The 27,390-nt window shown below is 44.3% G+C and overlaps 1 protein-coding gene across 2 annotated transcripts in view; it reads right to left on the bottom strand.

Moving 5' to 3' along the window:
* LOC139628985 (disks large-associated protein 1-like) overlaps positions 1-27,390 on the bottom strand; it is a 114,245-nt gene that overhangs the window by 6,557 nt on the left and 80,298 nt on the right. Inside the window, exons 7-15 of one of the 2 annotated variants that reach the window (XM_071491281.1) lie at positions 24,383-24,507; positions 20,879-21,004; positions 20,619-20,777; positions 20,422-20,504; positions 12,079-12,124; positions 10,609-10,890; positions 8,276-8,408; positions 6,368-6,459; positions 5,168-5,320 (exon numbers count right to left, since the gene is read on the bottom strand). In XM_071491281.1, coding sequence (XP_071347382.1) covers positions 5,168-5,320; positions 6,368-6,459; positions 8,276-8,408; positions 10,609-10,890; positions 12,079-12,124; positions 20,422-20,504; positions 20,619-20,777; positions 20,879-21,004; positions 24,383-24,507 — 1,199 coding nt within the window. Of the gene's footprint in view, positions 1-5,167; positions 5,321-6,367; positions 6,460-8,275; positions 8,409-10,608; positions 10,891-12,078; positions 12,125-20,421; positions 20,778-20,878; positions 21,005-24,382; positions 24,508-27,390 lie in introns of both variants that reach the window. The other variant, XM_071491280.1, reaches the window with a different exon arrangement.

Below are 27,390 nucleotides of genomic sequence, written 5' to 3'. Positions count from 1 at the left end.
ATCTGGTTTATTGGATCTTAATTTCACACTTCTTCTCTCCTGTAGATCTCTTTGAGCTCACTTCAACAGTTTCTTCATCTAAACCGTCGACTTGTCTTTTAACCCCGTTCCAACAAGGCTGTTCAAAGATGTTCTTCCTTTAATCAACACCTCTATATTAGGTAAGATTTTCTGTCAGGTTTTTGATCCATCACAGAAACAGCTCTGGTTAAGGTCACCAATGATCTCCTCACATCCTCAGACAATGGACTTGTCTCTATACTTGTCCTACTAGATGTTAGTGCTGCATTTGACACCATCAATCATAAGATTTTATTAAAGAGACTAGAACATGTCGTTGGCATTAAAGGAACCACACTAAGCTGGTTTAAGTCAGACTTATCTGATAGTTTCAGTTTGTTCATGTTAATAATGACTCTATTACCAACACTAAAGTCAGTCATGTAGTTCTTCAAAGTTCTGTACTAGGACCAATACTTTTCACCCTATATATGCTTCTTTTAGGAAACATTATCAGAAAGCAAAAGATCAATTTTCATTGTTACGCACATGACACCCAGCTGTACTTATCCATGAAGCCAGATGAGACTAACCAGGGCGTCAAAATTCAGGTGAGTCTTAAGGACATAAAAACCTGAATGACCAGACCAGACAAACTGAAGTTATTGTACTTGACCCCAAACAACTCAGAAATACATGATCTGATAATACACTGACTCTGGATGACATCACCTACTGATTGGATCTCTGCATTTGTCATGTGCTACAGTGCTTATAATATTAGGCCCATGTTGTAATAAACCAGATATATCCTTTAACAAGGTGAGCACACTCCATTCACAGGACCTTAAACTACCAGGAATCAAAACCTAATTAGATTTAAATGATTTAAAAGTCTGAGTAAATCGTTATTGGTCCTGAAACTGCCCAAAAACAAAAAAGTAAAAAATCTTCAGCAGGAAAATTACAGCCTTAACTACAGTAATGTTGGGGTTGTTTTCAATTAACTAAGCTTTGACAAGCATTCTACATCTGTGTTTAGTCCTCTCTTGACTGTAGTAATCTGTTAATCAGATTAAACAGGTAAAGGATGTGTAGACTGCAGCCAGTTCAGGTTCCCTATGAGAGACGAGAGGCTGAAACAGCTGCTCTGATTTTAGCTCCCTGTGTCGTTTTACTGCTGATTTTGAAATTTCATTCTGTACTGAGCTGAGCCAGGACAGACAGAGGTATCCTGAACACAGGGAGGTTAGTTAGACTTACTCATCACACCCATGTCTCTCCTCGTGTTGGTTGTATTTGCCTCTTTGATGAAGTGTGTTGAGGTTGTAGTTTGTGCATGTTTCTTATGAAGCTGCTGTGTAAACTCCAAAATGCAAAATATAGTTTTGCAGAAGGAAGATTAGCTGCTCTCCCTCCTGTCCATCTATCTTCACACTGGCAGCTACAACACACAAAACAAAAACCACACGTGGTGAGGATGCTGCAGGCGGCAGATGGAAAGAAGGAAGGAAGGAAAGAAGTAAAGAAGGAAGGAAGGAGGGAGGGAAGCATGGACAGGCAGATGGAAAAACAGACTTGATGGATCTACGGAGGCCCAGAGGTGTCAAGGCCCTGTGGTGTTGGCATTGCAGTTATGTTGACTGATGCATGGCTGTTTGCAAGCGCCTTCACTGTCAACACACAAAACACAAGAAAGAAAAAGACAACAATGAGAGCAAATGAGGAAGCCATCAGAGTCAGTATCACAAGCAAGATCACAACAGACACTGCAGAGAGAGCAACACAGCAGGCAGAGGACACCTAAGACACAGTTACACACACCTGCACATATGCAGAGGGAAAAGCACCTGTACCCCAAAACCATAAAACCATAAAAACAGAAAACCATAAAAACATGAAACCAGAGCTGTTTTTCTGTTTTTTTTTGTCAGACAAAAAACACAAACAAGAAACACTCCAGTTCTGGTGTTTGTAGATTCTGGACTCAGAGTTGGATCATCTTTGAATGTGAGTTTTTGTCTCTGAAGTCTGGTGTATGTTGAGTCTCTGTCTGTAGGGAGGGGAGACTGACGTGTAAATTATATGTAGTTCTGGTTACTTTGCTCTTAATGATTGAATACACAGCCTAAGAGCTGCCTACCGCAGATATTATGATGATCAATACCTTTGGCAGATTGATCAGTCCTTTTGTGATGTCTGAGGACTGATGGATTTCAGAATCAAGGTCATAGTGTCTGCTGTAAGCTATAAACAGTGAACATTAGCTTGATCATGTAGAAGAATATGAACTCATAATAAGGGAGAACAATAATCAGGTAACAGTGGTGACCTCTGCTGGTCACTGTAGACACTGTAGAAGGACCACACAGTGTATTTATACATATTAATTAATTCAAATAACACATCAACCACCTCTGATTAAATATTTTTCATGTCTTAATGGAAAGAAAAAAAGAAAATCATCTGTCTGTACTTCTAAAATGTTACACTATTTAGAATTGATAGTTTCTTTTATTTTGAAACATTTACCTTTACTTCCGTGTCACCTGACTACCTGTCTTCATTCTTCAGTGCAAGAAGGGAAAATGAAAAAGTGTTGGAGTTGGATAGTTTCTTCTTTTTTGTTTTTTAATTCTGACAACAAAAACTGAAAAACAGATCCTTTTTAATGTTTTAATGTTTTTTTGTTTTTACATTTTTATGTTTTTTGTTTTTATGTTTTTATGTTTTTGAAAGAAACAAACTGCCTGAACATACACAGACCACTCTGGTTCATGTCTTGTCAGTGAGACGGAGGAAAAAAGTTTCATGCTGTTTAGAGGCTTCTAAGTTTGTGTGTGTGTGTGGTCATTATTCATCCACAACACAAAACTACAAAGAAAGACAGGGAGACATGTCATCAGCTGGATGCTTTACCTGTACCTGTCTCAGGTTTCCACAGCACAGAGCTGACAGTGATTACAGTCAGTGTATTTACAGCTGTGTTGTAACTGTGTGTAGACATGGGCTGTAGCAGCAGTCATAGTGTGAGTGACACTGATGGTCTGACTGATTCTGGTATCAGAGAGTGAAACCTGACAGAGCACATGCAGTGAATGACAGGGTCTTTCATTCATTCATATCAGCTCATGTGCTGTATGTGAAAGGACTGACTGACATTAAAGGTACTTGTTCAGACATGAGACCTTCAGGTTAATGTGAAGGGGGCTGTCTGAAAGACAAACCTCACAGTTTATAGGGTCCTCTAATAAACCTGTCTCAGTGAATCTGAACCTAAACATGAACCCAGAGACCACATCACTAATCAGAGCTGTTGTCAGCTGTGGTTCTGAGTCTGTGGAAAAAACTGGTCTCACACGTGTGATGCAGTTACCCCTTTAAGCCAATCAGTGTGTTCCAGTGTGTCAGTTTCCTTCAGGGTCACTGTTTGAAAGAGGTCGTGTTCATTTCAGTATTTATTCTGTATATTCACATTCTTTATTTAATACTCTTTAATTGTTGAATGGCATTCACCTACTGCAGTTATTTCTCAGACAAGTACAAAAGGTACATTTAGGAAAATAAATTAATTAATAAAAATAAAAGAAGAGAAGAAAAACTGAAGACTGAAAGCTATTCTTTATCTATTTTTTTTATTATCAGTATTATTTTTTGTATAATATTCACTTTCTGGACCTTCTTCCATCTCATATCAAACAGTTCAGTTAGACTCCTGAGGTTGGGATGTGTTATTTGGTGCCTCCGGTTTCAGAGAGTTTCTGGTTTTCTGTTTGAACGCTGCTACTCTTAATATTCTACTGATATTCATCACTTTGTTGAGATAATCGCCGTGGTGTTCTACACAATGATTACTCAGACCCTCAAAGGAGTTTGCACTGAAGAATAATATCCACAGCTTTAGTTATTTCTGTCCAGTATTTCTGCACAGAAACATTTAAGAAATTAAATTAAGGTTCTGATGATGTATCTAACCCATCTGATATTTATTAGATATTAACCGGAGTATTTATGACAGGACTTTCTTTTCCACATGTTTGTGTTTTAAGAATATCTGACAAACACAGTGTGCAGATGTGTATACTAATGTTAAATAACTGTGTGATCAGGATGGCTGGTTTCTTTTGATCTGTGTGTTGTTGTTCACCTGAGCTGACTTCAGATCAGTGACTTTGCTTTCAGCAGAGTTTAGGTGAAAGAATGTTCAGTTTCAGGCTCCGCCCACTCTATTACCTATTACCTCTTAAACTTATATCTGCTTCTACATTTTAGTTTAAACTCATCTCTTTGACGTTTTAATTTTAATCTCATCTCTTTTTCAGTGTTTTAGTTTAAACTCATCTCTTCTTCTAAGTTTCAGTTTAAACTTGTCTCTTCTTCTACGTTTTAGTTTTAAACTCATCTCTTCCTCTACGTTTTAGTTTAAACTTGTCTCTTCTTCTACCTTTTAGTTTTTAACTCATCTCTTCTTCCACGTTTTAGTTTTAAACTCATCTCTTCTTCTACGTTTTAGTTTTGGACTCATCTCTTCTTCTCTTTTACCTCCTCTGTCCACTCTCCTCCAGAGTCTTCAGCCCCTAAAACAGAGACTTTCAGAAATCCTGCTGGACCTGTTTTAGCCTGAAGCTCCAGGTTGAGTTGTAGTCTGGATGGACAGAAGCAGAAACCTTTGGAAACGATGATGTAGACGCCCATGGTGGCTCCTGATTGGCTCATATCAGCCTGGACTACCAGTGGTGAAACAACATGGATAATGAGTTAAAGTGTCACTGACCTTGTTGTCTTTGCAGCAGCTGTTGTTCAGTTCAGTTCTGTATTTGAACTCTACAAATGTCTTTGCTGTTCCTGCTTCAGAGGATTTACTGGAACTAACCAGCTGAGAGGAGACAATCTGCTTCCTGTTTAAACCAGCTCGCACATGCTCAGTGAACCTGTGTGGTCATGTGATGTGTGTTGTCAGGTGTGTTGGTGTGGACAGAGGTTGTTTTAGTTTTAAAAGAAAGATGCAGTGTGGACATAGCTTCAGAGTAAATGAGATGAAGAGATATAACGGTGTAGTGACCTGTCCCTGTATGGACCACAGACAGAAGCCACATGTTTCCAGAGTTGGACTGAAGCTCACAGTAAACCTGCTGCTCTCCCTGCTCCTCAGCCTGTGTGTCAGTACCTTTCTCTCGGGGGGGTCCAAGGGTCTCCAGTTGTTGGCTCTGAGCTGGTGAAGCTCATCAAACTTCAGGCTTATGTTCTCAATCGACAGCTGCAGCATGTCCCAAAACCCGGCCAGGTCTGAGGCCACAGGGCGGGGGTGGGCGTTGGGGTTCTGTGACAGTAGAAGAAGACATTTCACAGACAAGGAGGAATAAAAATAAAAAAATAAAATGACAACAGGAGCAGCTCACAACAGGTTTCTAAGATGAAGATATGATGTACATCATGGTGAGAAACATTCAGATTTGAGGGTGTCGCTCACACTGCTGTTGCTATTGTGTTTCACCTCCTTCAGACAGATGAAGAGGTAAGCGTTATCCTCCAAGACCTGCAAACAGAGACACTCATGGTCCTGCAGCACAAAGACTTCACCCATCAGGGACCACACAGAAGCAGGTCTAACTGTCCTCAGTGAATAGAGACCAGTCCGGTCCTGATGAAAATGTCCTCGGGTTAAACCGGTTCAGCTCTGACGCTGACACTCACCCATCAGTCATCATAGACCTGGTGATCATGATTTAATCTGATGGATGTGACACAGTAACTGAAGTTGATGTTAGATTATGATATTTCTTCTATTAAATATCTTAAACAGTTTGTTTTCATTGAGGATCAGCATTCTCCTTATTGTCTGTCACACACTGTGTCCTCCAGTCCAGTCCACATGACACTGGTACTCCACTTCATTTATTTACAGTATTCAGGGACAATCCACATGAATCAACATGACTGTAAATGTGCCAGTGTTAGCCTGTTGGCTTATGTATCCTGCTAAAGGTTTCTCTTCAAAACATTTCTCACTCACTAACACAACAGGAAACACACCTCCCTCCAATTACATCTTAGACCCAGCAGTGCTTCCAGCTAGATGCTAAAGACAGTATGCTAATATGCTGATGTTGTTAAGCAAGTATGACGTTCACCATCTCAGCATGTTAGCATGTTAAAATGAATGCAGACTGAGGCTGATAGGAAACCACAGCACTGGACACACTGATGTTCTGACCTGATGGTGATGCTGCAGAAAAAGTCAGCACCTGAAGAGTTGAGCTAACAGCATGGCTAAAATGTACAGAGTCAGTGTTTCACATCTAGAGGCCAATAACTGACAGGGACGTCAGAGAGGATGGACAATGAAGACAGGAAGTGTCACACTCACCAGGTTCTCCTCACACAGCTCCCTGAACTGCTGAAACTTCTGGGACATCAGGAGCTGAGCACTTCCCACTGCACTCCTCATCTTCCCCAGGACTGTGAGCAGAGACAGAGACAGTTAGAGACAGAGACAGAGTCAGTTAGAGACAGAGACAGAGTTAGAGACAGAGACAGAGTCAGGAACAGAGACAGAGACAGTTTCTCAAGATACAGCACAGGAGGCCAGCAGACGAGTAATGGACCAAATCAAACACAGGTAACCAGAGACATGAGATGTGGTTCTAGATCTTCAGGACTCGGGACCCCTTTGAAGTGTTCACATGCAGCTTACATGTGTCTTCAGGGCTCAGCGGCAGAAAAGGGTTGGACTGGTCTGTGTGGACTGTGAGTCAGTTATTACTGAAACACTGACTGAATGCGGGGACAGAGTGAAACTAATGATTCTTCAGACATTGACGACAGAGAATGTTTCCTCAGCTCCGTCTCTATGACACTAACCTGAAACACAAACACGTTCAGTATCATTACAACAGAGTCTCAGGAGGTGGTGGAGGACCTACAAAGACCAGGACTGACACCAGAGACCAGGTTCACATCCAGAGACCAGGCTCACATCCAGAGACCGGGCTCACATCCAGAGACCAGGTTCACATCCAGAGTCAAGCTTCACATCCAGAGACCAGGGGCCGGTTGCACAAAACACCTTAAGTTTTCTTATTAACAACTGAGGTTTAATTTCTCCTCTTAAAAGGTTTCCTCAGTTAAGGAAAAAAGTAAAGTAACTTACAGCAGTGAAAGAGATTTTACAGCAGAGAAATTCTACAGTTTCCATGGAGATCGTTTGTGATACCTGTTCTCACTTTTATGAAGCTGGTAACATTAAGGGAGTCGCTGCTCCTCATCCCCCTGTTGTTCTGATGGGAACGGTCTGTGACCCAGCACACAGGGATTTATGGTCAGCTGTAGACAGGGAAGTGCAGTGATCCAACTGTAGACGGTCAGACATGTCATAAACTGACCTGAGGTGTCTCCTGGTCTGATGTTCTTCATTTATCAACATGAATTCATCATGGTGAGTTCAGAGTCAGAGGAACCTTTAGTTTTTAACCTTAGTTTAGTCTCTAAGGTTGAACTGACTTTAAGTGATTCCTTAAGTATAAGACTAAAATAAGAGAAAACCTTAAGAATACTACAGTGAACATTTTAAGGAAACCTTAAGGACAGGACTTAAGTGTGTTTTTTGCGACGGTTTTATTTTAAGGAACTGGTCGGCACCAGGTTCACATCCAGAGTCCAGGTTCACACCCAGAGTCCAGGCCACATCCAGGGACCAGGTTCACACCCAGAGTCCAGGTTCACATCCAGAGTCTTTGGTTTAGATTAAAACTGTTTCTGTATTAAACCAGACCAGGATCTCAAACCCGAACCACGATCAGTGAGAGTCTGAACAGAACCATAAGCCTGCAGGTGGAGGTCGTTGTTTGTCTGTATTTTACTATATTTTACTGATTCGTTCAGAGTTAATTGTGACCTCTGTGTGAAGTTCATCATGTTAACAGAAGATTTAATCAGGTCACATGTTTTTTCCTATAAAACAGTGAAACTTTAGTTGTATAGAAACAAAATATTCACCTCCATCTGTATGTTATATCATTACACAACTTTTTATGTTAGAGTTCTTCCTTCTCAGATGACAATAGAAACTTTCCATAGCTGTGCAGAAAGGTATGTTTGTTTTCTACTCCAGCGCACCTGTTATGAGCTGTTTATTTTCTTCCACTGTGCCCACACACACATGCAGCTGCACTTTAATAACAGAGGTAGACCCAGTTCATCTTAAACTAACAGGACAACTCGAGTCAGACTTCACCGTGAATGATGTGTCTTTCATGATGGAGACACAAACACTCACTGTCTTCAGGCAGGTCGTTCTCCTGCTGGTCCAGCTCCATCTGTTGACACCAGCCCTCCATGCGGTCAGTCTCAGCCTGCAGCAGCTTCAGGAACCAGCGCCCATCTCTCTGACACACTGAGCGCTGCACCACCTGCCGGTCAAACAGTGACACATGCAGAGACTCACCTGCAGTTTGTACAGTCACAGTGATGTCACAAAGACAGTAATGTGGAAAAGTCAGAAGAGTTAATATTACATCATGAAGATCACAGTTCCTGGAGGAGCTGATAATGAAATATGATTACATAGGAATTTATGGAACTATGTTTTTATGAACAGGGTCCATTTGGTTTTTATCTTGTGTCTGCACAGATGCTTGCATGCTGATGAACTCCATGTTCCTGCTGCTCTGCCTCTTCATGGATCAATAGCTGGTGGCAGTAATGCTCCAAGAAATATAAAGACGTCCTAGAATAAAGGAGGAAAAAGACGGCACCTAGCAAATCTGCAGGGGACACACTGCCTGTACAGAAAGCCAAAGTGGCCAAAATATGTTACTTGATAATTGAGTATCCTGACAGGTGTTTATGTTGTATGAAAAAGGGAGACTCTATAGACTGATCATTGTCTAAGGATGACATGAAATTATACTACGACCCTTGTCAGGTACAAATGGATTCATTAACACACAAGTGATTTAACGGATTTAACCACTGACCAGTTTTCTTGAATGTTCCACACAGCAGTGGTGCAGAGCTGCTGAATGAGTCACACACAGACTGTCTGTGTTTGGAGGGAAACACATGATATTATGATGATATTATTTCTGACTTATTTCAGCACAGTAACATGTAGTACACTGTAGTACTCACTGCCAGCTGTGCTGGGTTTTCTGCAGGTGGAAAAACTCTGTTGAACTAAGTGTAAAATCACCTGCTGGGTAATATTCCCTCCTCTCACTCTGTTAGTGTCTCGTCTCCTTCACTCAGTCCCATCTGACTCATGGAGCCCTGTGGTTTAGGTAGGAGCTCCCTCTCTGTTTGTGTCATATGATCACATGATGGCTGTTTTAATGTCGTCTATTTGTTTGAACTCAGTTGTTGTGATGCTGACACAGCTGACAGTGTGAAGCTCCTGTTTGACTGCAGACCTGAAGCTCCACTGTAATCAGTTCTTCTTTTCACTGCTGAAAACAGCTCGCCACTAACAGAGAGGATCAGCCAGCCTCACGTCACAGCCTGTGGGGGGGTATGGGGGGACAAGATTAGGGGCTTTACATCTATGTCTACTCTGTGACAGAGTGTTTCCTCTTCAAAGACTCTCTTCAGCGAAGCTTCAGGTCAGTAGAGACCTCAGTGTTAGGACTCAGTTCTACATCTGTTAAATCAGTGAAGGAGATCAGATAAAGAAGTGACAGCCTTAACTGTAACATCCTGTATTGTATAATGATAATGACGCTGAACCTTGAACCTTGTAACTAAGTTGCAAACTGTACAGAGATGGATGGAAACCAACATCAGCAGTGTTGATGATGAAAACAGTAAGATCCAAGACAGTGAGATCCCAGATCACTGACAGTCCTGAACCATGAGGAGGTCTGGGAGCAGCTGGTGTTAAAAATAGGCTCCACTGTCTAACAAATACAGCAGGAGAAGGTAATAAGCACAGAGTGGAAGCTGTGTGAAGCAGTCTAGTCACTGCCGAGAGCACGGGTAAAATCCCTGAATATGACAGTGAGATAACCAAGGATTGATTTTATTATTGATTGATCCATCTAATTATTTGATTGTTTGATTAAACCTTTGGAGTTAATATTTCCCATATGACAAGGGACCATCAGAGTCACGTCTTAGACTCTAATTTGATGCTAGTTTATGATTCTTCATGTTCTGATTACTTGACAGCACTGAGGTCAGTCTCTTTTACAGTGGATGTGGGACAATTGATTCTGTATCAAGGAGTGATAAAGTGACAGAGGCCTCATTTACACTTTATATTTCAAGAGTCTTATATCCAGAATCCAGGAAAAGGAAGGAGGAAATTAGCTCTAGAGACCAAAACAGTTTTTTTTGTACCAGGCTGTAAACATGTTTATTTCTGCTGTAAAGTTGGACATTTTAACATGGGAGTCTAAGGGGACTGACTCACTGTTGGAGCCAGACTCCAGTGGTCATTAGAAGGACTGCAGCTTTCAGCTCTTCACTGTTGATGCTTCATATTTCAGACCTGGCGGATGGTGCTTGGTTAACACTGAGACTTTTAAAGCTGGATGAAGTTTTGACCACTTAATAGTTGATGAGGTGAATTTGTTAGCAAACTGTTATAATATTACTGAACAAGCTCCCTTGTACCTCCAGTATAGTGGAGCTGTTGAAGTTGACATCCAGCGGGTCATCTGTCACACTATCTATCCAGGGGTCTGGAGGAGGGAGGATGGACGGGTCGAAGCCAACATCCTCATAGTCATCAGAGGCACAGGCGTGGTAGTGGTTCCCTGAGCCCTGGATGCTGACGGTGGAGGTGGCGGCATCGCGGGAGTATTGTCGAGAGATGGCACCAGATGACAGGACCTCCAGGTCAGTGTCTGGGGAGTCCAGAGGGGTGTCCAGCAAGTCGGGCAGGTCCAGATCTGCCTGGATGGCATCATGAATAAATCTTAATGACTGACTGAATGAACAATGTTTGATACCAACCCTGTCAGCTAAAAAATCTATTTTTATACAAATAAAAACTGAAACAGCAGAGAAACCAGATTAGGTTTTCTCTTGACTTGATGAGGAAATGTTGTTCTGCTTATTTTCTGATAAAATATCTGATGTTGCAGAACCATCTCCACCTGCAGTGACTCCAACATTATCAAACAGGTTTATGGTTCTGTTCAGACTCACAGATCCTGGTTCAGGTCAGAGATCCTGGTCTGGTTTAGTACAGAAACAGTTCAACATTTAACCTAAGCCTCTTGGGTCCTTTTTGGATCAGGTGTCATTTCTTGAAAATGTATTTTCAGCATGTGCACCAGGTTCAGGTTTCCCAAGGGTTCATTTTTGATTAAGTCTAGATTTTGGCTGTCTGATGACCACAGCTTCATGAACACATGACAATGTGTCCATCACTAGGTTCAGCGATGAAGTCAAAGGCTGTTTGAAGGGATTTCTACAGAGTTACTAGTGATGGAAACACGTCATTTCTGGTTTAGTATCTACTACCATGCTTTCAATGAAATACACTCATCCTTCAAACAGTGAATTATATGAGAAGACTCATACTGCGGTTAACCTCAACAATAAGAATGCACTGAAAGGTTATTCTCACTACACAGTGATCAGATCCTTTGCCAAGGCTGCTCAGCCCTCGAAATGGAGTGAATGAAGGAATATTTTTATCCAAGTGTCAAACACATGAAGGAGCCCAGCACTCATGGGCACTTCTCACACCCTCAGAGACAAGAACAGACAAATAGAGAGGAAAAGGAGGTATTTAACAAAAACTGAGCTATCATCAAATGTCTTGCATGTAAAAATGCCATCTACATTAATCTGTCTCACTAAGCAGACTGGGATGTCCCACAGACATTTTCAGGAATCTTTCAGAAGATAATGATAATGTTATGAAATGTGTGATGGCCAAATGATTCTGCACTTTGATCAAAATACAAACAGTGAAAATCAGGCCTCACTTCCACTGAATTTCACTAAAATCAGGGGATATTTTGTTAAGAGCAGTGGATATAAAGGAAATAAACATTTACAGTATGTCCCTTACAGGACATAATGATTTGAGCTGAGTAACTCTAGAACAACACAGCAGAAGTGGGGACTTACCTGTACAGCTGCTGTCACACTGTTGGAGCGCTGGAACCGACGATACCTGACCGGCAGGGAAAAACAAACAGTGAATACTAAAAACCACAGATTTATTTGTCACATTCTCATATTTCTTATCAGTGTTAATGATAGTTCCCAATGATCATTGTAACCACTGATGTTTCTACAGGAACTAGGTTGTTGCTGTATCGTGGTGGAGAGATTTGAGCATTCCTGTGACCCTGGCACCTGCATTGTTGGGACAGGAGCTTCTGGTAAATTGGTCCAACATGAGGGGCAAGGCTTAGAGCATTTCACAGACCCTGAATGAATCAGCCATGATGGAGATGACAGGCGGCAGGCGGCAGGCAGGGACCTAGGTGTGCTGACCCCTGGCATCATATACAAGTTCCAGAGATGTGGAACGTCCCTTCTCTGGTAGGGAAGGAACCTTAGCTGGTTTGGGAGGTTGAGCGGTACTAACTAGAGAAGAATTGCCTTTTATTCACAGCACTGGGTCTCGATCTGAACTCCTGGAGAGGGCTGAACTCTCTCTTTTTCGGGAATTGCCTGGTGTGAGAGGTGCTAGGCAGGTGTGGGGATACTCATCAGCCCCTAGCTGAGCACCACTGTGTTGGCGGTCCCCACTGGGGAGCAAGAGGGTTGCCTCTATGTCACTGAATTGCTGAGGGGAAGGATCTGACTATTGTTTGAGCCAATGCGCCACAGACAACAGAAATCCTGTGCATCCAGCCTTACTGGAGTCTCTGGCAAGGGTACTCCCTGGGGACTCTATAATTATGCTAGAGGACTCCAACTCTCACATGGGAAATTGTGGAGAAACCTAGAGGGTTTTGACTTGGAGGTATGGTCTGCCAGATTTGAACCAGATTGGTGCTTTGTTATCAGACTTCTGTGCTAGTCATAAATTGGCCATAACAAACAAAGTATAGAGCAGGGGTCGGCAAGTAAGTTTGGGCTCAGGCCAATTTTTTCCTAACCCATTACATGGTGGGCCATGTAAGCAAGCCACAGAACCTTTGGAACTTCCTGTTTCATAATAAAAGCTAAAAGCTTGTTTGAACTATAGAATTGCAGAACAACAAACTTGCTTTTATTTTGTAGAACAAATCACTAAAGAGGAAATGTTTCTGTGGGTAACTGCTACTGCTATGATGGAGATCTATTGTAGAACCAGGTGCCGTGCATTACTCCTGATGTGTTGTGTGTATCATTCACTCTCAACGTGGATAAAAGTATAATAAGCATCTTCAGGTGGGAGGAGTTTCTCAATACTATATTTTGATACTAGCTACACCTTAATGTGAGACTGTCAGTTCAATATTGTTGGATTAAAGAAAATCAGATTATCAAAATAATCTGGCAGGCCAGATATTATTGCTGGTGGGCCAGTTTTGGCCCATGGGCTGGCAGTTGCCAGCCACTGGTATAGGGTGATTCATACCAGAAGACATTAGGCCAAAGAGCTGCTTGGTAGTTTATCAACAGATGTTTTCCCGTATATCTTGGACATTTGGGTGAAGAGAGGGACAGGGCTGTCAACTGATCACCACCTGGTGGTGAGTTAGATGAGATGATGGGGTAGACTGCCAGACAGACCTGATGAGCCCAAAAGTGTAGTGAGGGTGAACTAAGAACATACAGTATTTTTGAGTCCTTGAGGTCTTAACTCCCTCCTTTCTCATGCATGCTGGGGGTGATTGGGGACATGAAATATGAGTGGGCTATGTTCAAGCCTCCATTGTGGAGGCAGCTACTTGGAGCTGTGATCAGAGGATTTTTGGTGTCTGTTATGGCAACAACCTGTGAAGGAGGCCATTAAGCTGAAGAAGAAGGCCTTTCGAGCTTGGTTGGCCCGGGGGTTTCCTGTATGCGAAAACCTGGGAGTGGGAGAAGATCAAGGCCATGTAGAGGGACTTTAGGTTTGCCTCAAGGAAACTCTGGCTTAGGCTGTGTTCAGCAGGAGAGGACAACTACTGACCCTGGCTAGGGATATTGTAGAGTGGTGGAAAGAGGACTTTGAGGAGCTCCTGAACCCAATCAACACATGGAGGAGGTGGAGATGGAGGAGGCAGAGTAGGAAGACTCCAGAGAACCCTTATCCATGTTCATTTCATTTCATTTAGTCATTTAGCAGACGCTTTTATCTAAAGCGACTTACAGAAAGGGGAACAATCAAGGTTAAGTGCGATAAGAAGTGTTAGCGCAGCAATAAGTTCTAGTGATGATTCCTTAAGTGTAGATTTGTCGTGTAGTGCTAGGATAGAAGGTGCTCTCTGAAGAGCTGGGTCTTCAGGAGTCTTTTAAAGGTAGAGAGGGACGCCCCTGCTCTGGTAGGAAGTGGTAGCGCGTTCCACCAACGTGGTAGTGCGTTCCACCAAGAGAAGAGTTTGGATTGCCTTGAATGAATGGGTGGCAGAGCCAGGCATCGTTCGTTAGAGGAGCGCAACGGTCGTGAGGTAGCATATGCCTGTACCAGGGCATTCAAGTAGGAAGGTGCAGTACCAGAGACAACTTTGTAGGCAAGCATTAGAGATTTGAACTTAATGCGGGCTGCAACAGGTAGCCAGTGGAGCTCGATGAGCAGCGGGGTGACATGTGACCTTTTGGGTTGGTTGTAGACCAGGCACGCCACCGCGTTCTGGATCATCCGAAGTGGTTGCACTGTGCGGGCTGGGAGGCCCGTCAGGAGGGCATTACAGTAGTCTAGTTTTGAGATGACCACAGCTTGTGTCAGGAGTTGAGTAGTATGTTGAGTTAGGTAAGGTCTGATTTTTCTGATGTTGTAAAGTGCATAGCAGCACTGAGGCGACATGATTGGAAAAGGTTAGTTGGTCATCAATCATAACCCCTAAGTTTCTCACCACCCTGGTGGGGGAGAGCCATAGGGAATCAGTTTTGATGTTGATGTCATGGTATATTGTAGGTTTAGCTGGGAGAACCAGCAGTTCAGTTTTTGAAAGATTCAGCTGGAGGTGATGTGTCTTCATCCATGTGGCGATGTCTGAGAGGCAATCAGAGACCCGTGCAGAGATCGAGGGGTCATCAGGAGGAAATGACAGATACAGCTGAGTATCATCTGCATAGCAGTGATAGGAAAAGCCATGTGAGCGAATGATCAGACCCAGGGAGGTGGTGTAGATAGCAAATAGTAGGGGCCCCAGCACTGAGCCCTGGGGGACCCCTGTGGTGAGGTGATGCGAGGTGGACGACTGTCCAAGCCAGGATACACTGAATGAGCGCCCTGTCAGGTAGGATTCAAACCAGGAAAGAGCCAAGCCAGAGATGCCCATGTTAGAGAGAGTAGAGAGGAGGATGCGATGGTTAACTGTGTCAAAGGCAGCTGATAAGTCAAGTAGAATGAGGACAGAGGACAGCTGCTCTTGCTTTTCTTGCTTCTGTCACAGACAACAGGGCAGTTTCAGTTGAATGACCGCTCTTGAAACCAGATTGATTTGGATCAAGAAGATTGTTCTGTAGGAGGAATTCTGAGAGTTGTTTAGCCACTGCCTGTGGCATCATTAACCTTCAGAGAGGAGAATGTGCTGAGTGGAGGTAAAGCAGAGGCAACAGTAGAGGAGAAGTGGGTTGGTGAGTTACGGCGAAATGTAACCATTGATGGAGGAGCAGAGGGTTGCTCTGATAGAGCAACATTAAACTGGATAAAAAAGTGATCTGATAGGTGGAGAGGCGTTACCACCAGTGCATCTGCGGCACAGTCACGGGTGAGAATCAAGTCAAGGTTTTTGCCAGCTTTGTGAGTAGGAGGGCTCTGGACCAGCTGGAGGTCAAATGAATGTATTAATGACATAAAGTAATCAGAGTCTGGACTGTCTAAGTGGATGTTCATGTCGCCTAGGACAAGCAACGGACAGTCGTGATCAGGAATGGATGACAACAGGGTATCTAGCTCGTCTGTAAAGCCACCCAGTTGGCCTGGTGGACGGTAAATGACAACAACGTAGGCCTTAACAGGGGATGTTACTGCAATGGCATGGTATTCGAAAGTGTCGTAATTAGTAGAGTGCGACAGTGGAGTGAATTTCCATTTGTTGGAAATTAGCAGACCAGTCCCTCCTCCTTGGCCAGAAGGGTGGGGGGTGTGGGAGAGGGTGTAGTTAGTGGAGAGAGCAGCTGGGGTGGCTGTGTTTTCTGGTTTGATCCATGTCTCAGTGAGAGCAAGGAGCGTGAGAGAAAGGTGGTTGGTATAAGCCGTAATAAAATTGGTTTTGTTAACTGCACATTGGCAGTTCCATAAGCCCATGGAAAATGAGGTGACAGTGTGTGAGGACTGTTTTAGAGGCCGGAGGTTACTTGGATTTCTACGTCTTTTGACAGAGTGTTTTCTGTGCGGACCGGAGACCACAGTAGGTATGGGGTGGCACATATTGTACTATTAAGACTGTGGAGGGAATAGGACCGGTTCGCTTTGCTCGGTGAACTTGCACAGGTAAACTTGCTTGTCTTAGCCTCGTCCGTCTTGCACAGGTAAACTTGCTTGTCTTAGCCTCGTCCGTCTTGCACAGGTAAACTTGCTTGTCTTAGCCTTGTCCATCTTCACCGAGGACGGCTGAACGCTACGGTTGACGCTTACGCTGACGCTTCAGGGACCACCCCTGTTTATATAGTTTCATGGAATTGAACGTGGCTGTTCTCACGTATAGGCTGATTACGACTAGCGTAGGCCGCCCTCTGTCGTTGCCGTGAATGGTTTTTCAATTAAGGTGCAAATTGCTCATACCTGAGTCTTCTGATCATCCGTGGATGACCGAAACTCGCAGCTCTTATTGTTCACTTGGCCTCAGTTGTTTACAATGCACAGAGTTGAATTCTAAATGATTCCAGAATTCAGAAGGATTCAGATTTAGACTGCCACAGAAATATTCAGATATTCAGACCGCCCCAGTAGTGTAATGCTTACACTATGCTGAATACTCTGACCGCCCCAGTCAGTATAGTGTAATGCTTACACTTTCACTCACTCAACGCACCAGAAGGACCTTGTCCGCACCAGAAGGACCTTGTCCTTGTTCCTGACAGAGATCTCTGGGATATCATGTTTCCTGTGTCTGAAATGAAACATCTTTATAGGAAGAAAAGATCCTCAGTGACAAGGCACTGGGCCTGGATGTGATTAGCCCTGAGATACTGAAGGTTCTGGACACTGTTGGGCTGTCTTAGCTGACATGGATCTTCAATGTCATGTGGAGGTCAGGAGTACTCAGTACCTGTGAAGTGGCAGACCAGGGTGGTGGATCATGTTATATATATATATATATAGCAAAGTGTCAAACCTCAGATTCAGGAGGTGCAATGTTGATTCTGTCCTTGATTTGGAGCAGTGGACATTTACCTCCAGTAGAGCTCTACATCCTTGTGGGTTACAAGAGGGGTCAGGGGATTTTGCCCATCCAGTGTACATGTGTTTTATGGACTTGGAGAAAGCTTACAACCATATCTCCTGAGGTGTCTCGTAGGGGGTGCATTGAGTGTATAGGGTTAGGGTTAGTTTGGCATTATCAGACTATGACCTCCAGAACACATGGTTCTTAGTGGTTTGCAGCTGAGTGTGAAGCAGTTGATCTGAGAGTCAGGACGTCCAAGTCTAAAGCTGTGGTTCTCTGTTGGAGAATGGTGGTTTGCTACCTCTGGGTTGGGACTGAGTTGCTGCCCCAAGTAAAGGTGTTGAAGTATCTCAGAGTTTTGTTTATGAGTGAGGATGAAGAGTGAGATTAGCAGACAGACTGGCGGAGGAGGAACAGTAATGCTGACATATTATGAGACTGCTGTGATGAAGTGAGAGTTACTGTGGATACAAGCGTCTGAACTGTGTTTTCTGTACAGGGTGCCTGGGCTCTTAAGGACAGGGTAAGCAGCTCAGGGCTGCACGGGAGTAGAGCTGCTGCTCCGTCTTGTCAAAAGAGACCAGTTGAGGTGGTTCAGGGATCTGATGCCTCTGGGGTTACCCACTGTGGAAGTTTATATATATATAGGTTTATAGACCACACTGGAGTATCTGTGTATCTCATTATATTTCATCTGGCCTGGGAATGTTTTAAGATCCTCCAGAGCTGGTTTGTGGAGGATTTGGATGAGGATGCCTGAGCTGCCTCACTTTGCCTGCTACACTCAACAACGTTTATTAGAATTTATAACATAGGATAATCTTGGCAGATGAGTGTGTGGGTGTTTGTTTGTGACCAGAGAGAGAAATAATTACACGACAGTCGGAAATGACTCAGCTAGATCTCCAAATCTGCTCAGACCAGTGTCTGACGGAAAACACACCACGTAACATGATTTCAGTGACTGAATATATCATCTCATCAGATTACAGTGTTTATTGATGGTGACTAACTAAAAAGATAAATAAGGACCAATGATCTTTATCTCTGACACATTGTGTGCACTAGTGTAAAACACAACAGTACATGAGGGACATTTTTCATAGTTTTTTTGTTCTCCAGTCTCTACTCATGTTACCATCAATCGAAACAATGAACAAAACTACCAACAACATATCCTTTAATAGGGCTTTTCTGTTTTTCTCTGCTGACCGTCAGTTGACAACAGCTTCAGCCATCTTTGTGTTTATAAGACCAGAGGTTATAATATGTCTCTGAGCAGCTACGTCTTCAGGACAGACCGGATGCTGCAGTGAGGAGATGGGCCAGAGCTAACTGTTAGCATGCTAACTTCCGTAGATGGGCTGCAGCTAGCTGTTAGCATGATATCCTCAGTAGAAGAACAGACGTGATAGAGTCAAGAGTTAACACTGGTTGTCTCCACCTCTGGAGACAGATGTTGGTGAGTGAAGAAGGAAATTTGATGATGAACTCACCGTCGGGTAGAACCGACATACTGACATCATCCCCCACATAAATTTATTGACAGGAAATTCAGATTTCTTCTTTGATTGAAGTTTGATTGATTTGAAGTGTTCCAGTTGCCATGGCGCCGCGGATGGCTGCCTCGGTGCGTTGGTGCGCACTCTTTTGCCTTATTTTCTTTGTAAATCCAGTTTTCTGCCTTGGTTTCCGGAGCTCTTTCACCAGAGAAGAGCTCATTAACATCAGAGAAACAACTCCAGAGGATTTTTTTCCACCTTTCTCGACTCACCTGTGGAATTATTGGACATTTTGGTCAGAGGTGCACTGACCGTTACTCTCGCAGTGAAACGCCGGAGGAGAGGAAAACGTGCTGGTGCGCTTGCGCGTCTCCGCCGGCGCGGACTCCGCACACCGCTCCCAGGTATCTTTCTCTCCAAGGTGCGTTCACTGCCCAACAAACTGGATGAACTTCAGCTACTGGTGCAGAAGAACAGAGACTTTTCTTCATCTTCTGTCCTGTGGTTCACGGAGACGTGGCTGTGTGGATCGGTTCCGGACTCTGCGATGGAGCTGGCCGGCTTCCAGCTCTTCAGAGCGGATCGCAACACAGAGCTGTCCGGCAAAACCAAAGGTGGAGGAATCTGTTTTTATGCTAACAGTGGCTGGTGCAAAGACATGACAGTGATCCTGCAGCACTGTTCTCCTGACCTGGAGACTTTCATCATAAACTGCAGGCCCTTCTACTCCCCCCGTGAGTTCACCTCATTCATCCTGGTCAGTGTTTACATCCCACCACAGGCCACAGCAGATACTGTGTGTGGAGCGGACCAACCCGGACTCCTTAGTTATTGTCCTTGGTGACTTTAACAAAGGTAACCTCAACCACAAACTGCCCAAATACAGACAGTTTGTTAATTGCCCGACCAGAGAGGGGAACACTCTGGACCACTGTTACACCACAATCAGTGGTGCTTATCACGCCGTCCCCCAGGCTGCACTGGGCCACTCTGACCATGTCATGGTCCACCTGATTCCCACATACAGGCAGAAACTAAACCTGTTGTTTACAAGAACCTCCAAGAACCTCCAGTTCCACCAATCACCAGAACAAATTCCTTGTATGTGGAAACATACTTGGCAATAAAACTGATTCTGATTCTGATTCTGATTGATAGAGGGAATGAAGGAGAACATGAGGACCAACATTCCAACTCCAGACCTACTTCCTGTGAGGTGACAGGGATTTAAATGCGCTGTGGTCATTTCACAGAAATGGACAATGGGCTGGAAAGGTGTGGCTAATGTTTGTCTTCCCCTGTTATACCTGAACCCGGATGTTAGCACCTCCTGTGGATTCTGTCTTCATCACTTAGATTGTAAATGCATTAGAGGGATGTTTAATGATATAACAGATGACAGTGTGTAAACTTTGCTGTGAAAACAGTCTTGCTCATATTCACTGTGGATGTAAAAGGTCAAATATACAACAGAAGAAGAAAAGATGGCTCACCCTCTGTCATCCTCCACCTGCACACCTACAGAAGTGAACTTGGATGGGTCCTCTGGATCTGGAACCTCCTCTGGTCCATCCACCTGCAGAGTGTAGAGAGATAATAATCCCTTTGGTGTTTTCTGAATATGCAGAAACATATTCACAGCTTCTCCATCCTGTGTAAGTAACTGAAGCAAACATGATTTCATAAATACCTGGATGCCTATGGAGAGACATTTGCCTTTCCTGAGTGCTTCTTTCCTGTATTCGTCCCGGTGGTCTTCTACCACTGGCCCCCTGCTGAGGACTGAGGGGGTGGGGGTGCTGACTGTCATGGTGCTGTTACTGACATGCTGACTGGCTGGCCCATGGACCTGCACATGCATAAAGAGAGCACACATGAAGTTAAAACTTGTTTCCTGTACAAAGCAGATGTTGATCTGTACAACAACAACAAATGAACCAGAGCACTGACCTGTGCATTAGCAGCTTCTATGGCAGCTGTCAAGGCCTTCATGCTGTCAATGCTTTCTGTTGAGTTACTGAGCCCTGATTGGATGGTCATGTCACCTCTGGGTCCCTCCTCCTCCATGTATGCGTCCTGGTGGAAACACTGAACTGTTAATATGACCTTTAATATTCCCCAGTGTCATATATGAAAATGTAATTTTGGATGGAAACACAGGGAAATGTTGCAGGTTGCCTGGTCCTGCAGGAGCTGATTATACTGATATGTAGGAAACACACTGAGATGACAGGAGAAGCAGAGCAAACCTCAACAACAGTGAAGGATCATTTAGTAAACTTTATTTATATAATAATTCATTTATCTTTATCTGTCGGGCCGAGATGTCTCCGTTAGCGTCATTTAGTCATAGCCTCTGAACTGCTGGATGTGTAAAACATGGTGCTCTGTACTGTCCAGTCACCAGCCATCATCTGTCTCACATCTAGTCCAGAGAATTTGTGACTACAAGCAGAAATGGTACGGTCCATGCTAAAACAATCATACTTCTTCTACTACTTCTACTCCTTCTACTCCCCCCGTGAGTTCACCTCAATCATCCTGGTCGGTGTTTACATCCCACCACAGGCCAACGTGCAGGAGGCACAGCGGGCGCTCGCCGACCAGATACTGTGTGTGGAGCAGACCAACCCGGACTCCGTAGTTATTGTCCTTGGTGACTTTAACAAAGGGAACCTCAGTCATGAACTGCCCAAATACAGACAGTTTGTTAATTGCCCGACCAGAGAGGGGAACACTCTGGACCACTGTTACACCACAATCAGTGGTGCTTATCATGCCGTCCCCCGGGCTGCACTGGGCCACTCTGACCATGTCATGGTCCACCTGATTCCCACATACAGGCAGAAACTAAAACTGTGTAAACCTGTTGCGAGGACATCAAAGCAGTGGTGCAGTGAAGCCATAGAGGATCTGCGGGCATGTTTGGACTGCACTGACTGGGAGGTGTTCAGGACTGCTTCCAACAGTCTGGATGAGTTCACAGAGGCTGTGACGTCATACATCAGCTTCTGTGAGGACTGCTGTATCCCATCACGCACCAGGGTGAGTTATAACAATGACAAACCCTGGTTCACAGCTAAGCTCAGTCAGCTCAGGAGGCAAAAGGAGGAAGCTTTCAGGAGTGGGGACAGGGACAAGTTTAAAGAGTCCAAGTACAGGTTTAGCAAAGCGGTGAGAGAAGCTAAACGACTGTACTCTGAGAAACTTCAGCTCCAGTTCTCAGCCAATGACTCTGCTTCTGTCTGGAAAGGGCTCAGACAGATCACTAACTACAAACCTAAACCCCCCCACTCCATTAATGACTTCCGTCTGGCCAACGATCTGAATGAGTTCTACTGCCGCTTTGAAAGACAGTGGGACAAGCCTGACACTAACCTCCACATCAGAGCCACATCAGAACCCCCCTCCTCCTCCTCTACCAAAGGAACGTCTCTCTCTATCCTGGAGAGAGATGTCAACAGGCTTTTTAAGAAGCAGAACCCCCGCAAAGCAGCCGGTCCTGACTCTGTCTCTCCATCATCCCTGAAGCACTGTGCTGATCAGCTGTCTCCAGTGTTCACAGACATCTTCAACACCTCACTGGAGACCTGCCACGTGCCAGCCTGCTTCAAATCCTCCACCATCATCCCTGTCCCCAAAAAACCAAGGCCCACAGGACTAAATGACTATAGACCCATTGCCCTGACCTCTGTGGTCATGACATCATTTGAGCGTCTTGTCCTGTCCCATCTCAAATCCATCACTGACCCACTCCTGGACCCCCTGCAGTTCGCCTACAGAGCCAACAGGTCTGTAGACGACGCCGTCAACATGGCTCTCCACTTCATCCTCCAGCACCTGGACTCCTCAGGGACCTATGCCAGGATCCTGTTTGTGGACTTCAGCTCTGCCTTCAACACCATCATCCCGGCTCTGCTGCAGGACAAGCTCTCCCAGCTGAGCGTGCCTGACTCCACCTGCAGGTGGATCACCGACTTCCTGTCTGACAGGAGGCAGCACGTGAAGCTAGGAAAGCACGTGTCTGACTCCCAGACCATCAGCACTGGATCCCCACAAGGCTGCGTTCTTTCTCCTCTGCTCTTCTCCCTGTACACCAACACCTGCACCTCCAGCCATCAGTCTGTCAAGCTCCTGAAGTTTGCAGACGACACCACTCTCATTGGACTCATCTCTGATGGCGATGAGTCTGCCTACAGGTGGGAGACTGAGCGTCTGGTGACCTGGTGCAGGCAGAACAACCTAGAGCTAAACGCTCTGAAGACAGTGGAAATGATAGTGGACTTCAGGAAGAGCCCAGCCCCACCCACCCCCATCACCCTGTGTGACTCCCCCGTGGCTACCGTGGAGCATTTTCGCTTCTTGGGAACCACCATCACACAGGATCTCAAATGGGAGCTAAACATCAGCTCCCTCATCAAAAAAGCTCAGCAGAGGATGTATTTCCTGAGGCAATTGAAGAAGTTCAACCTGCCAAGGACTATGATGGTGAACTTCTACACCTCCATCATCGAGTCCATCCTCACCTCCTCCATCACCATCTGGTACGCTGCTGCCACGGAGAGGGACAATAACAGACTGCAGCGTATCATCCACTCTGCTGAGAAGGTGATTGGCTGCAATCTTCCGTCCCTCCAGGACCTGTACGCCTCAAGGACTCTGAGGCATGCAGGGAAGATTGTAGCTGACTCCTCCCACCCTGGACACAAACTCTTTGAGACACTCCCCTCTGGCAGGAGGCTGCGGTCCTTCAGGACCAAAACCTCTCGCCACAAAAATAGCTTCTTCCCATCTGCTATTAGCCTCATCAACAAGGCTAGAGAGCCCCACTGTTGCTGATCAATTGCACCAATCACCAGAAAAAATTCCTTGTATGTGAAAACATACTTGGCAATAAAACTGATTCTGATTCTGATTCTGATTCTGATTCTGATTCTGATTCTGATAAGAAGAGTCTGTGAAGTGACTCAGTTGTGTCAGTCACACTGTGGTACTTATCTACGGTGGCCCTGACGAAAACAAGTGTTTTCAGGGGACACAAAAAAGTGACAGACCGTCTCAGACATACTTGTTGTTTAATGTTTTGTGACCTTTTAAGTTAAAATCACTGAAGAACAAGTGCATCCCAGCAGATTCATCACTTTTTAGAGTCCCCTGGAAACAGCTGAGGTGGCTCAGCTTTAATCATGGTGGACAGCAACATTTGTCCTGTTATACAAAATAATTCAATAGAAACTGGTATTTTATATTTTTATGGAGCAGCTGCCTGCACCTCCACAGCTGAGGTGGTGTTCTTCCCTCCCGTCAGAGGTACACTCTCCACACTGTGAACTCTGTTCTCACAGATGTGCTGTGTGAATAAGTTTCACCCTCTCTAATAGTGTTCATTAGTTCACAGACAGATGTCCAGATGTTCTGTACACCAGCAGCAGATTAACGTCACAGTCTCTGTACCTGTGCAGACTCTGTGCTGCTCTGGGCTGTGATGGAGATGTAGGGCTTGGAGGCCGTGGAGCAGGTGGAGGTTCGGGGTGGCACAGGTGGAGGGGTTTTCTTATAGGTGGTGATGCAGGATGAAACTAGAAGGAGGGAAAATAAGATGTGTTAGACTCTGTACTGAAGGAACAGGGTCTTCAGGTTCACAGTCAGGCTCTCTGTCAGTAGAAGTGTAGACAGAAACAGAAACCCAACAGTGACGTGTCAAATCCAGTAAACTACACACACAGTCATTTGAAAAATGACAACACTGGTCATTTACACAAACACTCCAGATGTTCCTCCAGATGTGGTGGTGTGAATAAAGACTTGTTCTGCAGTGATGCTGTCTGTTAAGGAGCTGCTCAGGTGGACAGTTTGGTGCCAGACTTTGACTGTAGAGGCTGGAAATCAGAAAACACACATTTTTGTATTGATCACATGTTCTGGGGGGCAAAGAGAAATGATGATGCTCTGATGACTGGGGTCATTGTTGGTGGACTCGTTGGTCCAGTGATAAGTTAAATGACCAGAATCAGACTTTCTAACACAGACCACTGAGCTCCACTGATCTTTTACGTCAGCGTGTTTCCAGATGTTGAGAAGCTCTCATGACTGTGACTGTGTGAACAGGAGCTGTGTGACCTTGTGATTGACTGATCTGTTTTTTTTTTATTGATTTGATGTTCTGAACTGGAACCTGGTTAGACCCAGATGACAGTGCAGCAGTTCCAGCTCCAGGTGAGAGCAGGTGGAGTTGTTTTATATTTCATTAACTGTACTGCTCAAACTGAACTGCTCAAATACCAAATAACACTGACTCTACTGACCTGCTGTCTGTCGTTTACACTGACTTTGCTGTTATTGTTGGTGATTTATGGTTCATGCTGACAACCTCCAGGACAGAGGCAGTACAGAACACTACGGTGTGAATGAGTGCGACAGGGTCCACACTCTGTAAGGGCCACAATCTGTAAGGGCCACACTCTGGATTTAGTGACCTCCAAGGGTCGAAGGTTGTGGTGTCTGATGTTGCTCTTATGTGTTTTCTTTGGGAACATTTTCTCTGTGCATGCTAACATTCAAACCAAATATCAATCCACTGTGATGTCACCCACTGGTTTGTGAGCTGCTGATTTGAAGCCTCCAGTTTGTAGTTTGTCCATTGCCATCTTGGTTTTTTGAAACCAGAAGAAACCATATTTGGAGGAGAAGGTGGAGCTGAGGAGAAGTGAGGGGTGGAGCTGACCTGCTCTGTACTCTATCCTGATTGTCAGGTACAGTCTGTCAATCACACGGTAGCCCTGCCCTAATGCATCCCCTGCTTTATGATCTATTTTCCTCTAAATAGAGCATAATTTTAGAAAAGGAATATCATGTTGTATTGAAGAAGACTTGAAACTAGAGACTGAGACCATAAACTCAACGGTCTGAGGTTCAGACAGGTAATCACTGACCACTGAAAACACCTGACAGGGACTCAGTCTCTCACTTCCACAGCCCCTGCTCAGGTCTCAGTCAGTGATTTCATAGATTATTTCAGCTGTAAAAAGCATCAATGTTATTGATGGCGTTGCCTCCACTGAGGTAAATATCATCTCTGGTGAAAACAGAGAGTGCTGTGGAGAGATGCCACACACAAAAAAAAGCTGTACTCTGAGAAATACAAGGCAGTCCCTCTCTGACATCACTGCCAAATACAACAATGTACGAGCCGTGCTGCTGAAAAACCTTCCTGTGTCAGTGACCCCTCAACTTTTAACCACTGAGTCATGAGATGAAGCCTCATTCTACACTGACAACATTCAGGGCCTCTACATCAGGTACAGGGACCACAATATTTCATGTGCTACATGGCATCAGATACTCTGCAAACACTCAGCACCCCTTTGGCAGCTATGGCTCAGAGTGGCTCGTCCATGAGTCAGAGGGTCAGTGGTTCATAAGAGATACCCAAGATACTGAATCCCGAACTGAGCCTGAGGGCTGTGTGAATGTGGCAGGGAGTGTAAAGCACTTTGAGTGGTCATTAAGACTATCTAAATGTAATCCAGTTACCATCATGCCTTACTGATTCCTAGAACAGTGATCCCTACCTGATGCTCGACTACAGGTCCATATCAAATCTCCCACTTTTAGTAAAATCACTGAAGAGTTTTTCTGCAACTTAACAGCTTCTCAGTCTTAAACAAGTGTTTTCCAGTCAGGATATCAACCATATCACTGAGACTGCTCTCGTTAAGCTCCTGAATGAATCAAACCATTTATCCATTTGTTCTCTACTCTCTCTCCATCTTCTTCCTTCATCTTAAAAACCCAACCAGTCAAAGTAGACCCCCCCAACCTGAATCTGGTTCTGTTGGAGGTTTCTTCCAGGGAGTTTTTTCCTCCCCCCTGTCACTGCTCTTTGTGGGACCTGTTGGTTTCTCTGGTCTGATCCTATAAAGAGATCATGTAGATTATGATTTAGTCATATACAAATACAATTGAATTGAACTGAATAAATAATTTATGTGCATAGATAAAAGAAAAGAGTCAGATTAAAACCATAAAGCCCACAGGCTTATTTCTATTGTGTCAATACCACAGATCTGACAATGACAAAAAAACAGTAATAAATTATTAACAACAATCACGGAATACACTCAGCAAATTATTCACTATATCAACAACATTATTCACAACCTTGGTGCCTCATTGAACAAAGCAGGACCCCACTCAGTTAATGAAAGTACTTAAAAATCAGAAACGTGACAAATAAGTACACAATTATATCATTATTTTTTCTGATCATAATAATTAAAATAAACTTAAAAAATGAAATATAGAAAGAGACCCTCTTATTCTGGGAACCCTCCTCTTTCCCACACCACCTCCCTGGGTCCCATTATCTGCTCACATCACATCTCATATCACTGCTGCAGACGACACCCCACATTACCTGTTGTTCCCTCCAGTCGACCCCATGTCTGTGTGGATCTCAGCTT

The sequence above is a fragment of the Trachinotus anak genome, unplaced genomic scaffold, assembly GCF_046630095.1.
Source record: "Trachinotus anak isolate AG129_WGS33_773 ecotype Australia unplaced genomic scaffold, CSIRO_AGI_Tana_v1 ptg000012l, whole genome shotgun sequence".
In the NCBI taxonomy this organism is placed as follows: Eukaryota; Metazoa; Chordata; class Actinopteri; order Carangiformes; family Carangidae; genus Trachinotus; species Trachinotus anak.
This window is presented reverse-complemented; position numbering and strand designations above follow the sequence as displayed.